Consider the following 16,859-nt stretch of genomic DNA (forward strand, 5'->3'; position numbering starts at 1 on the left):
TATGCTGACCAGCCTCTGTCATTTTCCCCCTGAGCCCTACTCGTCCCCTCCTGCCTCCCTCGCTCTCTCTTCGAATTGCAGAAGTTACCTCTGCTAAATCAGAACGGAGCTCAGCTCTTTCCCCTCTGTTTCACCATTCTAACAAATGTCCAGCTACGATTACTTTCGATGTGGGGGTTGGGGATCATCAGGCACTGCCCCCAGACCCAGCCTCCCTCAAGCAGGGAGCAGAGCAGGCAGTGGCACCAGAGCCTTTGGCCAGGGGAAGGAGCCTGGTCCCCAGGCCAATGAGTGTGAGCTGCATCTAAGCCTTGACCCTCCCTGCGACTTTATTTGCTGAGGGAACTGGGGTAAAAGGGCCAGCGCTTTGTTCCCTTCCACACAAACACCCTCGAACCCCTGAGAGTCAGCTCAAGGTGGAAAGGCACATGCCCAGCCACCTCGTGCTGTGCCACGCACAGCTGCCCTTCCTGGCACAGGCCGCCATGCCCCACAAGGTTGTGGGAGTGGATGACCCACGCAGCATCACTCCCACCTTCCCTGTCCTCCCCCTTCCCCTTCCTCCTCCATCTCCATGGGTACTGCCTGGCACAGAACAGGAGTCACCACCAAAACCACACACCTCCTGAAAACAGCCAGCAGAGCACGTGTGTGGGGATAACTGTGTGCACATAAACGCCTTTCTCCACTTGTTCCCATTGTGGGGAAAACCTTCGTATCATGCCAGTAACTAGAACTTGCTGGAACGCGGCGGTGGCGGCTGCAGGGTGCGTGAATGAAGCAGCAAGCTGCTGTGGCAAGTGTCACTCACCATCTTCAGCCTGCTGTGCTCCTCACCCCCCAGATCCTTTGATGGTCACCCGCATGATGCCCCAGGCATGTCCTGAAGCCCAGCCTCTTCTTCTGCAGGCAAGGTGGGCGCACCATGGATGCAACATGGATGCTGCGCTAAACACATGCTTTCCAGAAGGACTCTGGCTGGTGAGATGAGAACTGGCAGTGTCCCCCTGACCCGACCTGCCTCCATGATCTACAGGGAGCCACACAGTCCCATCTGAAACCAACAAGACGGCCACCCCCTCCACGCAGTACATGCACTCATAGCTTCAGCACACCCTTCAGCCAAAATGTGAATCACAAGCCTTTTACAGATTATCCTTAGTAACACCAACAGCCAACCCATCGGACAATCTGTGGCCTCTATCTTCGAACAGATCCAGGACTCAGCCCCTCACCACGGCTGCAGCGTGGACTGTGGGCCCAGCCAACCTCTCCCACTACAAGACAGACACTCACAGCACCATCTCCTCTGAAGCTCCACCTCACCAGCAGCACAGGCCAAGTCCCCACACCGACCACAGGCCGGCCATCCCCAGTTGCTCATCCCACTCCAGTCACTGACCCCCTCACCTCAGAGGCTCCTTTTCTGGGGAAATGGTCCCCCATACACAGCCAGGCTCTTCACTTCCTTCAGAACTTTGCTTGGGATTAGCTTCTCTGTTAGGCCTTGGAGGACTCCCTTTTCCAAATGCTCCCACACCCCCAGACCCCAAACCTTCCTGCCTACTTCCTCTTCACAGCACTTAACCTCTGTCTGACACACCGTCGTGTTTCTTTCCTTCACTGTCTGCCCTGCCTCCCACCATTGTGTCTGCTTTATTCACTGCTATATCTTCAGCATCTAGAACTTAAGCCTGGACCATTCTAGACCCTCAACAGAGTTGCTGAGGGAATTGATGCACAAGCAGCATGATGGTACGGTGAGAGGAATTACCGTCTGTGATGGAGCTGGCATCTCACCATCATTTCGTGGCCTTGTGCGCCCTTTCTCAGGAAGGACACTGGCACAAGGGAACCAGTGCTGGGATCTGGCTGAATCTATCACTGCTTCTAACTCCCAGTGGCTTGCTCACCTGGAGCCCTGCTGCCTACAGACACTAGAGATACAACAACAGTCACTTTTCACTTCAGTTACTCCACCTGTCACCTGAAGCAGAGATACAGAGGCATACCCTGTTCCTGCTGAAGGTGCCAGTGGGGTGCAGGGAACCCCCAGCTCCTCCTGGCTCCCACCAGCTGCAGCTCTCCTTCCTTCCCCGCAGCAGGAGACTCTGAGGACCAAGCCCACAGGCTTGTGGGAGCAGCCCGCTTTGTTACAGGCCCTGGTCTTGTACTGCTGGGGATTCCCTGAAAGCTGAGGAAGCCGGGTGGGTCTGCATCTGCCACTCTCCATGGAGGGGTCACCAATCCTGCCTGGGACCCCCACCTCAGCCATGTGGCCGGAAACTCTGAAAGGACAAGCTCTCTGCCCAGTTGCAAAGGAGATGCAGAGAGGGTAGAAACAGCCCCTGCCATAGCAGTTCTGAGCACGGCTAAGCCAGGTCCAGGAAAACCTAACTCTATTAAGTGAATATCAGACTTCCCAAAACTTCCTCTGCAGAGCAACTTCCTTCCAGGGAACTTCTATTTTTTTTTTTTTTTAAAAGATGATCGGTAAGGGGATCTTAACCCTTGACTTGGTGTTGTCAGCACCACGCTCAGCCAGTGAGCGAACCGGCCATCCCTATGTGGGATCCGAACCCGGGGCCTTGGTGTTATTAGCACCGCACTCTACCGAGTGAGCCACGGGCCGGCCCCAAAGGAACTTCTATTTTACCTGGATATTTTCCTCCAACATCTCAGCAGCCTGTCAGGTGGCTGCCAGTGGCAGTGCTACTTCAGATGAAGAAAATGAAGTTCACTAAAGATACATTACAGAACTTGCCAGAGCTGTGAGCAGAGCTGGAAGGTGAGCAAGGTCCCCTTGGTGGTCAGGCCTGTTTCAGAGCCGCTGCCCCCATGCTGACCCGCTGTGCTCCCTCTCTCTCTCTCCTCTCCCTCCCGCGCACTGCTTTTGTGCAACCACTCACGCCAGGCTCAGGCTCAGGCTCAGGTAGTGCAGGAGTGAAGCCAGACGACATCACCGCTCCCAGAAGCAGCAACCCTGTGCTGGCTTCAAGAGCCTACCTGCCACTTCTGCTCAGATAACAAGCACACAGAAATGCACTTCTCATGCTCCAGATGTACTCTGATGAGCAAAGGAGACCGCCAGGGACTTGCCCAAATGCTGACCGTGGCCATCTTTGATGAAAGGGGTCACAGGTGATTTAATTTCCCTCTTTCTCGTCATTGCTCACATTTTCTACAGTAAGCACGTTAATTTTTATAAAGAGAAAAACATATACAACATTCTAGTGACGACGACAGCTTTAAAGTGCTAAGGAAGTAGTTCGGGGAACATAAGGCGCTGCGGGATAAGCTCTCTGGGAGACTGGCCCAGCTAGCCAAGGCCCCGTGCTGGCACCCACGTGGCCCGCTTCTCCTCATGTGGAAAACACGCTCATAACAATGTTCGCCTCGTAAAGCTGTGGGACATTAAGTGAAATTACACTTGTGAAATGTTTAAAATCGCCTGGCCCACAGCCAGCGCCCAGTTTTCCATCATCATTATTATAATCACTCCTGTATTATCATCATTATCATTATTATTATTATCACCCATGTCAATCCCAGGGAGTTCCCTGGAGGAGTTTATCCAGGGATGACACATATGTTTAAATGTACTGTCTGGAGCAGCCTAGACTATCAGAAGTGAACAAAGCCTGCACTTGGGAAGGATGCCCTCAGGACGAGAAGGTGGAGAGGCCCAGGGAAGCACAGGTGGATGACAGGCTTCTGTGAGACAGAGGCAGTTATTTGGGTAATTGTGGCAGCTGCATTTAAGTGTCTTGAGGAAACAAAAATAGGTCAGCTTTCAAGTGGTCATGGGTTTGAGCCAGACTGCAGTCTGACCACAAGACTAGATGAGATGCCGAGATTAGATGAGAACACTGCCACAGACCCATTCTGCAGCGCTGGCTCTCGCCGTGGTGCCTGCACACCCTGCCGAAACTCTTGCTGTTTCCATGGGAAGGGAACGTCCACTGCCAGGTAAACTTGCAGTTCAGTTCATAAACGCATCAAAGGACAGATACCCTTTGATTGTGAGACTGTCCCAAAGGTGGACAGTGATAATCACAGTCTACGAAGCTGGAGTCTTTACAAAAGGTTTACTGAAATCAAATGTAAGTACCAGGCAATCGCTCAGCACAGGCATCAAACCAAATGCACATCAAATGAACCACATGCCTGACATGTCAGACACAACTGCGGCACCACCACTCCGTCTCTCTGGCTCAGCCTTAAGCCTGCTCTCATCCCCACCCCCCAGCGTCACTCAAAACGTGGCCCATGGTTTGGCAGCACCTGGGGGCTCCTGAGAAACCATACTCTTGTGCCCACCTGACACCTGCCAAATCAGAATCTCTGGGCGTGCACCCAGCGAGTGGAGTTTAAACCAGCTCCCTGGAGCACTCTCGCTCTTTCACCAGGGCTTTGAAACTTCAGTGTGGTGAGAATCCCTTGGAGGAGTGGGTGGTAGGCTTGATGAAAGAGCCTTCTCCTGCAGTCCAAGGGGGTCTCACCTCTCTCCTGACCACCAGCACCTGAAGTCCACCTGTCATATGTTCATGGGGGTGCCGCTCTCTCTCAGCCCCGGGAAGGGCACCACCACCTTTGTCTTTACTGGGAAGGTTATAGGTTATGAAGAGTACCCAATTCCCCTCACAAACTGAGGCAAGTGGGTATAGTCAGATGGCACCACTGCCACTGGAAATGGCTTACTCTCCACTTCATGTGCACCACCTCTTAAGACTATTAAAAGCAAATACCTGGAAACAAGGAAACCTGAGTTCATGTATGAGTGAATATTTGCAGTCTGTGAACACGTACCTTTCATTTGCCTTGTGGAACACAGCAAAGTACACCAGCTTTGCTGCCCTAAGTAGGAACTGAAGCCCTTTTGGTCATTCTGAACAGAACCACCCAGACAGTGCAGGAGAGTGGTTGAGACCCCTGCTGCAGTCGAATTCCCCAGGTGGGAAGCCTGGCTCTGCCTCTGGCTAGCTGTGTGACACTAGACATACTACCTGACTTCTCTGAACCTCAGGATTCTCATAAGTACAGGAAGATAATGGCAGTATCTACCACAAAGGGCTACTCTCAGGATGACAGGAGATAACAGATTTGAAGTATTTAGAGACTCATGCTGAAAAAAAATGCTGACTGGATTATTATTATGAAGACCCTTTGAATTAAACTGTGTGAAAAAATTAAACTACACGTCTGACATAATAAGCAGCCACCAAAGTAGTGTCCTGAGTTTGCAGGGAAAGGCCCCGAGATGAGCTCCATCTACTGCAAGGCCCTCAGAGATGAAGCTCGTCCTTTTGAGACTACTGGGCCCCTGGATGGGCACTGAGCCTGTGCACCTTCAAAACGACAAAAGAGAAGCTGTAAACCCAGTGAGATCACAGAGGAGAATTATACGTTCTGAGTCAACTTAGGAAAGATGATCCGAAAATGGGGCCTCCTTGAAAATTCTGGTAAAACCGTCACTTTTGATGAATCTAACCTAGGGAATAAAAAACACTCAGAAACGGGAAACCAAAAATATCTAGAAGGACTCTGTTGGCAATATGAAGTCTTTAAGATTTCCTCAGAGGTTGGCCTGTGTTCTCATCTTTGAGGGCAAGCCTAGAAATGGGTGTGTGTGTGTGGTTGTTGTTGTGGTGGTGGTGGTGGTGGTGGTGGTGAGAGGCAGCCATAAAGGAAAGGGCAGGTGGCCACACCCGGGGGAAAAGCACTGGCTGGGAGATGTGGCCCAAAGGCTTAAGAAAATCTGTCTGTTGCCCAGATAGCCCAGGGAGTTAATTCCAATCTATACAGCAATCACCAAAAATAAGCCAGGTCTTATAATGCTCTGAAAACCTAAAGTTCTTTTTTTTTTTTTTAAAGATGACCAGTAAGGGGATCTTAACCCTTGACTTGGGGTTGTNCGCTCTGAAAACCTAAAGTTCTTTTTTTTTTTTTTAAAGATGACCAGTAAGGGGATCTTAACCCTTGACTTGGTGTTGTCAGCACCACGCTCAGCCAGTGAGCGAACTGGCCATCCCTATATGGGATCCGAACCCAGGGCCTTGGTGTTATCAGCACCGCACTCTCCCGAGTGAGCCACGGGCCGGCCCCTGAAAACCTAAAGTTCTGAAGCATTAATTTAAAAAAAAAAAAAAAGAAAAAAAAAAAAAAAAAAAGAAAAAAAAAAAAAAAAAAAGAAAAAAAAAAAAAAAAAAAGAAAAAAAAAAAAAAAAAAAGAAAAAAAAAAAAAAAAAAAGAAAAAAAAAAAAAAAAAAAGAAAAAAAAAAAAAAAAAAAGAAAAAAAAAAAAAAAAAAAGAAAAAAAAAAAAAAAAAAAGAAAAAAAAAAAAAAAAAAAGAAAAAAAAAAAAAAAAAAAGAAAAAAAAAAAAAAAAAAAGAAAAAAAAAAAAAAAAAAAGAAAAAAAAAAAAAAAAAAAAAAGAAAGAAAGAAAAAAAAAATCCCAATATGTCATTTATCTTCACAAATGGGCCAAAAACACACTTATTTTTTAAAAACCCAAGAAACAGGCTCTGGTTTTCAACATGGACATGGTGCTTATTATGTGCCAGGCACTGTTCCACATCCTTTACATCTATTAACTCACCTAATGCTCACAACACCCTCCGAGGCAGGAACTGTTACCCCCATTTTGCTGTGTAGAAGGGGCAGAACTGGGACTCCAGCCCTGCCAGGTCGGCCCCAGAGCCAGGGCTGTTAACCACGGTGCTATTTTAGAGTCTGGGTGGACTTCTGAGGGCTGCCTGGCTGTGGGGCAGGTGGAGACAGTGCTGGAATCCAGGCACTCCGGTTCGATGGAATGCAGCGTCTCAGGAGTGCAGCCCTGTGCTATGACAAGTGGCCTTGTCATCTCGGTGCCCCCTACATCACTGGGATACTCAGGTGGTCAGAGCTACCTACCTAGAACCCAGTGAGCCCTCAGGAGCGAGGGGCACCACAAGGAAATCTTGAGACAATCTAAACTGGGGACAGGGGATGGAGGTGTCTTAAAACTCACTTCTAAATTTTGCTAGCTGAGAAAATAAAAACTATACACTGAGAATGTTTCCTTTGGAAAGCCTGCTCCAGCCTGTTAGGAATACGGGCCACAGTCTCTGGTCTTTCCAGCACCAAAAATTTTGCAGGAGGGATTGTGAGAAAAGAGCCACTGCTCTTTGGAGGCCTGACTGCCAAGGCCTTGGTCTACCTGCTGGTGACATGAGTGACCTAGGGAACCTGCAATAAAGTGGGGACAGTAATGCTCTGACGAGGCAGATCCCGATGGTGACTGTTGCCAGAACTGGAGATGAAAGCCTTCCTAAAACCCCAAGCCCTTTAATGTGTGTGTACGCGTACTTCCGGCTTCCTCTGCCCCATTTCTCTAAGTACCAACCTTAGGTGCCCTCCGCTCACCCCCAGGTGCTGCCCATGCTGGGCAGAAAACCAAAACAACCCTCAGGCCTCTGCCTCTCCCCAAAGTCCAGCTGGGACGGAGGTGGGAGGGCCGGGGGGGATGGCGGGGTGCGGCCCAGGCACCGGCTCTGGAGAGGCTATTTCACTCGCAGTCGCTTCCTGGGGGAGGGGCACAAGGGGACCTCGACCGGCCATAACCCCAGGAGGAAACTGAGCCTGGGGAGGGGGTGGCCTCGGCGGGTCCCGAGCCTGTGTCTGGTCCTTGCAGGGGTCCCGGAAGCCTCGCGTGCAGAGGTCCCAGGGACCATCCTTCAGATCCGGGCCGGCAGCTGCCACCCTCGGATCCCGAATCCCGGACCCGCCTCCCCCCAGACCCGGGGCTGCCCCTCAGACCTTGGAGACGCCCCTCGGAGCCCGGCCCGGCCGCTGTCGCCCCTCGGACCAGCCGCCCCCAGGCCCGGGGCTGCCCCTCAGACCTTGGGGACGCCCCTCAGAGCCCGGGTCGGACGCTGCCACCCTCGGACCCCGAATCCTGGACCCGCCTTCCCCCAGACCCGGGGCTGCCCCTCAAACCTTGGGGACGCCCCTCAGAGCCCGGCCCGGCCGCTGTCGCCCCTCGGACCTGGGGCGCGCCCGGCCAGGCGGGTATCCCGCGTCCTTTGGCGTCCCCGCCGGCGCTCTCCTCCCCAAGTTGGGCCCCGGTCCGGTCCTGCCCGGCCGCGCCACTCACCCTGCTCCCCGCAGGAACCTGCCATCTCTGGGAATCCCGGACGCGCGGACGCCGCCACAGACACTTCCCAGAATCTGATGCAACCGCCGCCCCGGAAGTCCCGCCCCGCCTTCCGGGACACGCCCGGTCGCTAGGCAACCGCCGCGGCACGCCGGGAGGAGCGCGGTCAGGGAGCCGGCTGCGGAGGACGGGACTTGTTCGAATGAGGCCGACCCGGAGGAGGGGCTGGGCACGGATGGGACCTGTGCAGCAGATGACCCCAGCAGAAAGCCAGCCACTGTGAGAAATTCGGTGTGGCCGCACGACACGCTGGAGCAGCCAGGGCAAGAGCCGGGTTTGAGGCACAGCCGGGGCCAGCGCTTCTTGAAGCCTCCTGCAAGCAGTCAAAGATGGCAGAAGGGTTCAGACAGGAGCAGCCAAGACCAGATGTGTGCTGTAGACCAGCATCCTGACAGCTGCCGAGGGCAGGGTGGCGGCCTCAGGAAGGGCCAAGTGAAAGCAAGAAGATACGAAGCCCTGTCAATCATCTACAGGAGAGAAAAAGGTGGCCTGGATAGCGAGGTGGACAGACGGATCTGAGAGATCCACAGGAGGTAGTAGACCCCAGGATGACACCCATGTTTCTGGACTGTGGCATTTCCTTTGATGATGAACCCAGGAGTTGAAGACACTTGGTGCTGGGATGGAAATAAGCACGCTGATCTGTGACGATTTCCAAGGACTGGTGCTGGACTTGATGTTTGGGGTGAGTGAGAGGGAGGGGCAGGGTGGGGCTCACATTCTGAGCTGGGAACAGGTGGTCGGTGCTGTTATTCCAGGGGACAGAGAACCCCTGGGAACACCACGTCAGGAGAACAGGCTTTTCAGTTCCAGAACCCTCAGTTCCAGAACCCCATTCCAGAATCCTCCCCTACCCCTGATGACATCAAGCTCCTTGGGGCTCCTGCCTTCCTTGATATCCGCCCAAGATTTGTGCACCCTGCCCCTCCACCCCCGCCCCCGAAATGAGAGGAAACACTAAGAAACAGAATTATTTAATTTTTAAAATTGAAACAAATTCAGTTCCAGAACCCCATTCCAGAGTCCTCCCCTACCCCCGATGACATCAAGCTCCTTGGGGCTCCTGCCTTCCTTGATATCCGCCCAAGATTTGTGCACCCTGCCCCTCCACCCCTGCCCCCGAAATGAGAGGAAACACTAAGAAACAGAATTATTTAATTTTTAAAATTGAAACAAAAGTGATTATACATGTCTGTGGGGTACAGAATTGCATATCAATACCTGTGTGCAATATGTGATATACATATCAAATCAGGATACTTGTTATATTCAATATTATACGTTATCGTTTTTTGTGGCCCTTTACCATTCATCTGATTTTCAGTTTATGTAATTGCTATTTGAATAAATAAATGTGCATATCCTTTAGAAAATAAAAATATTTAAAAAGTTAAAAAAGAAAAATTATTAAAGTACATACAGAATTGCTAAATTGTACAATCTTTTGGTGAAAAAGCATCTTTGCCAGCAATACTTAACATTTAAGTTACTTAAAGAGTACTTAAAGAGATCTCTGTGATTGTCACTATGCCCCACCTTGCTAATCTTGTAAGAGGAGGTGAGTCTAGTCCAAATCCAATCTCATTCTCAGTAGAAGACCTGACGGATGGCCTGAAAGCCCTGATTCTGATCCCAGTGCCTGGCACAGACCAGCATCCATAGCTGCTCAAAGTGACCAGCAAATTGCCTTTGTCGTTGACTTACTCATACATGTTTGCTGCTACAGTCTGTACCACACCCTGTTCTAGACCATGGGGACATCACAGTGAATGTAAGAACCAGTGGCCGGGCAGAAAGCCAACAACAAATCTCCCTAGCCTCAGCTCCTGAGGGCCATGAACCCACCCAGCACAAGCTGACGAGTTTGCAGCACTCTGGAACTCACTTAACACACGCCCGGCTCCACCGTGCAGGCCAATGGCAGCTCACTGGCAGGGAAGTACTCTTGCTTGCACACAGAACTGAACTCCCATTGAAAGCGTCACATAGAATGCACTCTAAGAAAAGGTACAGCCCCCACCTGGGATTCATGAAGTTTCCAATAGGATCGGGGCTGGGGAAGAAGCTCAGATTCGATTCATTCAGGACACCGCTTAATGTCCCAATCCTGGGCCAAAGAAGACTGGACTCTAATTTGGGTTCTCTGCAGGCCTACGTAGGATATTTTCAGCAACTAATTTGTTTATAATATTTTGCAAAGGCATGTCTAATTTCATTTTATGGAGAGCAGCCATGAGCTTAAAAATAGAAGCATCCTTTCCAAGCTTCTCTCTCCACCTGAGGAGCATCTTATAATGCTGCTCCATCACATTTCCTAGGTTTTCGTGTTCACAAATCTCAATTTCATTCTCTTCGAGTCCAATAAACCTCATAAACGCCTTCCAGTTCTTTTCTGGAACACCACGTCCAATTTCATAGTAACTTCTATTGATGACTGCAAAAAATAAAAAGCAAGAAGAGCTTGTTTCCATTTTTTGAAAGACCAGGTAGCATCCACTCTAACTTTGCTGTCAACCCCAGCTGATCCCAAAGTGACCAGGCCTGGGGATCAGGAGTCTGAGGTCGGGTCAGGACCTGCCGTGCCTCTCATGGTGCCTATTGCTCATTCATTACTCGAGGACTGTGCATCACCCAAGCCCAGCACGGCTGGTGGTGTTCCTGGGAGGACTCAAAGCTCCCAGGAGAGTCAGAAGCCTGGTGGGAACGAATAGCCTGTTGAAGTTCATCCTTCCCTTCCTTTCTCCCACTGGGAAGGCCTCCTGGCATCAGGTCAGGCAAGCCAGCACTGGGATTTGAGACCTAGGGTGAGTTTTGCAACCTCTCTGAGCTTTTTGGGTTGTCTTTTTAATTCTGCACAATGGGGACAGCCTGTCAAAGTCCTTAGTGAGGATGAGCTATAAAAAGCACCTGGCCCGTAGCATGTGCTCAATAAATCCTTACTTTTCTGCCACTAAAATACAGCATCAGAGCCAACAGGGGACCTACTAATCTAGGGTTATATGAGTATTCCTGCCATCCACTCACATTTTTTCTTTATTTTTTTTTTTAGCAGCTGGCCGGTCACATTTTTTCTTAAAAACATGATGTGTTTGAAAATAAAGGCGACATCTGATGTTCCTTGACCAAGCCTCAACACTTAAATTTGACACCAGACCATTTTCTGATGTCATCGGTGAATGTGAATTTCAGGTCCCCAAGAGAACTCCTTACAACTGCATGTAGGTAGACATTCCTCTTTCTCAGAAATGAAAACATTAGACACCTTGACACTCACACCAAAGAGTCAACTCTAAACAGTCTCAATAAATGAAGAATTCAAGTTACTTACTGTCACAGGACACATCCTTCAAAAAAAACTTTTGTTTGTATTCCTGTGGAGGAAAGAGAATGAAATTATCCCTGGAGAAAAAATGTGTCCAGCCCCTTAGAGGAATCCTACTGAGAGAGAACCAGACTCTGGTTTCTGGTGAGATCATCAGGGTGGGGGCAGGTCCTCTACTGTGTCCCCACTGCAGGTGGCAGACAGCTTGTACTTCCCCAGGACACTGCTGGGGCCTGGGTCAGACACCTGTGTTGTCAGGCCTGCTCTGCTCCAGTGGGTGGGACACAGCTGGGGGTCTGGGCCCTGCACCTCTGAGTCTTCTCCAGACCTAGGCCCCAGCTCCTTCAGCCCTAGGGGGGTGGGGACTATTAACAGTTGAACTATGAAACCTGGGGTGACTTCTACTCTGGACTTCAACAATACTAAAGGAGAGGACACCTGCCCACAGAGATGCACTGTGAAAAAATATCACTGACTTAAATGTGGTTTCCTGGTTCAGGGAGATCTGAGCATGTGCTGGACAGTGAAGAGCCTCAACCAATGTGACTTGCTATTAGAGATGGCTTCAGGATCCTGCTGTTCCTTTAGCACCACGAAGGGCCTAGAGCCAGACCTGGCGGGTCCAAATCCCAGCTCTGCCTCACGGCAACTACTGGTCCAACCCATTCCTTACCCACTCTGTGCCACGGCCGCCTCATCTGGGACACAGGGATAGTAACGGTTCCACATTCCTGGGACAGCCCACCTAGCACAGTGCCCAGACGCTGTCCGTGCCTCTCGATGACACAGGTTGGGGGTCCTAACTTCTCCCTTTTATTTGTTTCCACCCTTGGGAGAATGTGACAAGTCACAGACCTTCTCCCTGAAATGATGAGAGGGCACAGGAGCCCTGGTGAGAAGTTTCCAGAGTTCTCGATCTTGATGCCATGCTGGGGTGTTCCGAGATGCATGACATTTAGCTTAGGGCCCAGGTGCTCCGCCCTGGTACCTTTCCTCTCACCTCTTGACCTCTATGCCCTGCCTTTAGGATCCAGAAATGCCTGAGTCGTTGCACACAATACCCCTCCTCCCCAGGGCCACTTAACGGGCATCTTTTTATCTTGCCAAACCCTACTCAGATGTCGCTGAGTGGGAGCCCCCACATCCCATGACGGAGCAGGGACACAGCTATTGTCCTCTGCATGCTGGACGTGGCACCCACTCTCATCCTGCTGACCCTCCAGTGACGTGTGTGTGCAGCCTGCTCCCTCCCATGCCCCATCCCCTGCACACTGCCTGTCTTCTCCAGGTGCCCTGCCTGGCACACAGGTGGTGCTCAGCCAAGGTCCACCTGGCCAAACTAGAGATGAGCAGTACTCGGCGGCTGAGTTACGTCTAAGAGTGCCATGCTGTCCAGCACCCACAGGCCTCCTTGGTCCTGTTGTGTCCCTGGTGTACTATCTGGGTGAGGACACACTCTGACCTTTGGCGTCCCCTGGGTGTCACCATCCTCTGAGACAGCAGGGTGGGCAGGGCATTGTTATGGGTTGAATTGTGTCCTACCCAAAAGATGTTGAAATCTAACCACCAGTACCTGTGAATGCGACCTTATTTTGAAGTAGGGTCTTTGCAGAGTAGATAAAGTTAAAAGATGAGGTCACTAAGGGTGGGCCTTAATCCAATATCACTAGCGTCCTTATAAAAAGGGGAAATTTGATCACAGACACACACAGAAGACCACCATGTGAAGATCAAGGCAGAGATCGGGGTGATGCTTCTGTAAGTCAAGAAGCAACAAAGGTGGCCAGCAAACCCCCAACAGGTGAGGGACAGGCACGCAGCAGACCTCCATGCCAGCCTCAGAAGGAGGCCACCCTGCCGACACCGTTATTTCAGACTTCTGCCTCCCAAACTGTGAGACAATAGACTCCTGTTGTTTAAGCCACCAAGTGTGTGGAACGTGTCATGGCAGCTCTAGCAGACCAATCCAAGGATTTTACAGGAGCATGCACGTCAAGCACTGAACACAGAACCCTACATCCAGTAAGCGTTCAATGCACACTTTGTCATCAGTGAGGCCCATCCTGAAGTTTCATTTACCTGCTCCACATCACTCAGGGGCACCGACATCTCTGTCCGGCCCTGGGGCCTGTGGACAGCAGGAGGATGGGCGGGCGGTGCCTGCTCTGGGGCCGGTGGGCTGCCTTCGACCACTGGCGCGTGCAGAACAGGGCTGTCCTCCGGCTCCTCTGAGGGCCCAGGGCTGGACCCGGCCTCAGGTCCCACAGCTGAGCTCTCCTCCTGCCGCAGCGGTGTTGTTTCCATGTCAGGGGCTAGAATGCCCCTCTCCACATCTGTGAGTGGCTGTGTTTCCCTGGGCTCGCTGCTTCTGGGAGACTAAAGGACGAGGTCATTTCTTTTGTTAACAGGAGCCTGCAGCACACACCCCACTCACACTACTTTTGGAGAAGGAAATGCCATGCGTCTGATAGGCAAGCCAGGGCTGTGCACTTTTAGAAACATATACCGCATTGGGTAAGATCCCAGCTCTGCTACCAACTCCTCAGGGGACCCCAAGATAAGCCTGTTGTGGGTTGAGCTGTGGCCCCCCAAAACATGTCCATGTTCGGACACCCAGCACCTGCAATTGTGACTTTGTTTGGAAAAAGGGACTTGGCTGATGCAATCAAGTTAAGATGAGGTCACCATGGATCCAGGTGGGATCTAAATCCAATGACTGGCATCTTAATAAGAAGAGAGATTCAGGGCTGACCAGTTAGCTTAGTTGGTTAGAGTGCGATGTTATAACACCGAGGTCAAAGGTTTGGATCCCTATGCTGGCCAGATGCCAGGAAAAAGAGAAAGAGAGAGAGAGATTCAGAGTCACAGAGACAGGGGAGGCAGCCAGGAGAAGACGGGCAGAGTTTGGAGGGACTCATCTACAAGCCCAGAACTGCTGCAGCCACCAAAAGCCAGGAGACAGGCAGGGAAGGACCTTCCCCCAGAGCCTCTGAAGGACCCCACCCTGCTGACGCCTTGATTTCAGACCTCTGGCCTACAGAACTGTGACAGATTCATTCCTATTGTTTTAACCCCCTCAGTTTGTGGTCATCAGTTATGGTAGCTGCAGGAAACTCAGATAAAGAAAGCTCTTTGCCCCCCTGTGCCTCAGTTTCCCCTCTGTGGTCTCAGACACCAGAATTTCAGTCTTCTTCCAACACAGACAAATGGGCTCTATGAAGGCAGATGCGAACACCACCACAGGAGCTAAAACTGAGCGTGCAGGCAGAAGGGTCCGGGGCTGCCCCTCGTCCACACCTGGAAGCCGATGGGACCTTGCTCCAGGCCTAAATGCTCAGCACTGAGGGGTACCCTGAGCCACCACCAGGCATTTCCAGGAAGGATGTGCCCAAATCCCAGCAAGATACTTACAGGGCCACCTGGCTCATTCGACTCTTCTGAAAATCAAAACAGAAGAAACGTGCAATGAGTTGACATTACGTGGGACAATGACTTCCAAGGAAAAGGAAAGGCCTGGTACCCAACAGTGAAAGCGTACTTACTTTTGAAGAACTTGGCAACATGACGCAGAACATCTGGGAGAACAGAAGAGGGTACGCTTAGTCCCGGAGCCCACCCGGAGTCCCCACCTTCCCCAGAACCCCAGAAGCAGCACCAGCCTCGCCCTGCTCCCAGCCGTGAGCTTCCTGGACGGCCAAGGCCATCGCAGCCAGCCGACCTGAGGTTCTGGTGTCACACCTTCTCAGGGGATGGCCCCCTGCCCGTCTGTGAGCTCCAGGCTCAGACACAAGCTGCCCCTTGGGTTAGACAGCGAGACCCTCAAAGAAATACGTCCCCATTTCTGAGCTACTGATGAGGCTGTTGATCTCTTTTTCTCACTGATTAATCTAGCTCTAACTTACCGTTTCTTTTACAGCACAAATAGATTGCTCCAACTCCGATGATGAAGACGATGACGATGACAACCACAAGCACATAAATCCAGTTTGAGTTTCCTGGAAGGAGGGAGCACAGAGAATGTTGCGCAGAGCTAAGCACGGCTTTCTTACCAGACTGCCACACTATGGACACTCCCACTCCTGGTCACTGTCCAGGCCCCAAAGCCCAGAGGGTGTGAGGTCTTGCTCAGGTCCTTGGAAGAGGAAGGAGGTCTGTCCCACCAGAATGGCAGCTGTCTGTCCCAGGAGTGAGATCCTAGGTGAGTGGGCCTACCTGCAGGATCTACCCCTGGACCAGCAGGAGGCAAAGCTAGGGGTCGGCCGGTGGGATAGGACATGCCGGTCGTGATTGAAGCACAGCCTGGCCACCGTGGCATAAGGGACAGGGTAGGGCCTGGCCACTGTGGAGCTATCTGGCAAGACCACTCAGGTGTCCTGGTTTCACCCCTTGTGAAATCACAGCCCAGACACAGCCAAGGATGCACAGACGCACAGGGGAGGAGGAACAGGCCATCTATAGCCGTGGACCCTGGCCACCTCCAGGCCATCCCTGTGAGTGACAGAAGGTCAACAGACGAAGCTTTCACACAACACCATCATCCAACTTAAAGGCTTTTGTTTATTCTCACATTAGATCCATCCACATTTTTTATTTTGGTGTTAAAATATCCTTTAAAAGTGTTTGTTTGGGCTGGCTGGTTAGGTCAGTTGATTAGAGGGTGGTGTTAAAACACAAAGGTCCATCCCCATAAGGGCCAGCCGCAAAAATAAATACTAAAAATTTAAAAATAAAAATAAAAATAAGTGTTTGCTTCTTATTCTAAATCAAAATCTCTTTTGTGGAAATGGACAAGCTGATTCGGAAATGTAACCACATAAAACCATGCTGGTTTGAATGTATCCCCCAAATTTCATGTGTTGGAAATGCCAGGTTCATTGTAGACTAAAATAAGAAAAGTCGAATGGATAAAGTTTCTGGCAGATCATGTGGGAGAGTATCTTCTCGGGGTGAGCGCAGATTTCTTACACGGGACACAAAAAGCAGCAACCACAGGCCGGCCCGTGGCTCACTCAGTAGAGTGCGGTGCTGATAACACCAAGGCCATGGGTTCGGATCCTATATAGGGATGGCCGGTTTGCTCACTGGCTGAGCGTGGTGCTGACAACACCAGGCCAGGGGTTGAGATCCCCTTACCGGTCATCTTTTTTAAAAAAAAGAAAAAGAAAACATCACATAACACTTCGAAAAAGTGATATAATTCTTTGGTAATTATAAAGCAATCTTTTTTTTTTTTTTTTTTTTGTCTTTTTTTTTCCGTGTCCGGCAACAGATCACAACCCTCAGTGTCGCCCCCATACCGGACCGGGACCGGCAACGGGATCGCAGCCCTCGGTGTTGCTCCCG

General features: G+C 51.0%; 2 protein-coding genes across 2 annotated transcripts in view; both read right to left on the minus strand.

The window, feature by feature from the left end:
• The window catches only part of CARS (cysteinyl-tRNA synthetase), a 60,163-nt gene extending 51,966 nt beyond the window's left edge, over positions 1 to 8,197 (minus strand). The window contains exon 1 of the mRNA XM_008584187.1: positions 8,135 to 8,197. Within this exon, the coding sequence (XP_008582409.1) occupies positions 8,135 to 8,159 (25 nt within the window). The 5' untranslated portion in view covers positions 8,160 to 8,197. The remainder of the gene's footprint in view (positions 1 to 8,134) is intronic.
• Positions 8,198 to 14,940: 6,743 nt separating this feature from the next.
• The window catches only part of LOC103599971 (tumor necrosis factor receptor superfamily member 26-like), a 32,976-nt gene continuing 31,057 nt past the window's right edge, over positions 14,941 to 16,859 (minus strand). The window contains exons 6-8 of the mRNA XM_008584188.1: positions 15,419 to 15,511; positions 15,037 to 15,091; positions 14,941 to 14,953 (exon numbers count right to left, since the gene is read on the minus strand). Coding sequence (XP_008582410.1) covers positions 14,941 to 14,953; positions 15,037 to 15,091; positions 15,419 to 15,511 — 161 coding nt within the window. The remainder of the gene's footprint in view (positions 14,954 to 15,036; positions 15,092 to 15,418; positions 15,512 to 16,859) is intronic.

The sequence above is a fragment of the Galeopterus variegatus genome, unplaced genomic scaffold (genome assembly GCF_000696425.1).
Source record: "Galeopterus variegatus unplaced genomic scaffold, G_variegatus-3.0.2 Scaffold3170, whole genome shotgun sequence".
Taxonomy (NCBI): Eukaryota; Metazoa; Chordata; class Mammalia; order Dermoptera; family Cynocephalidae; genus Galeopterus; species Galeopterus variegatus.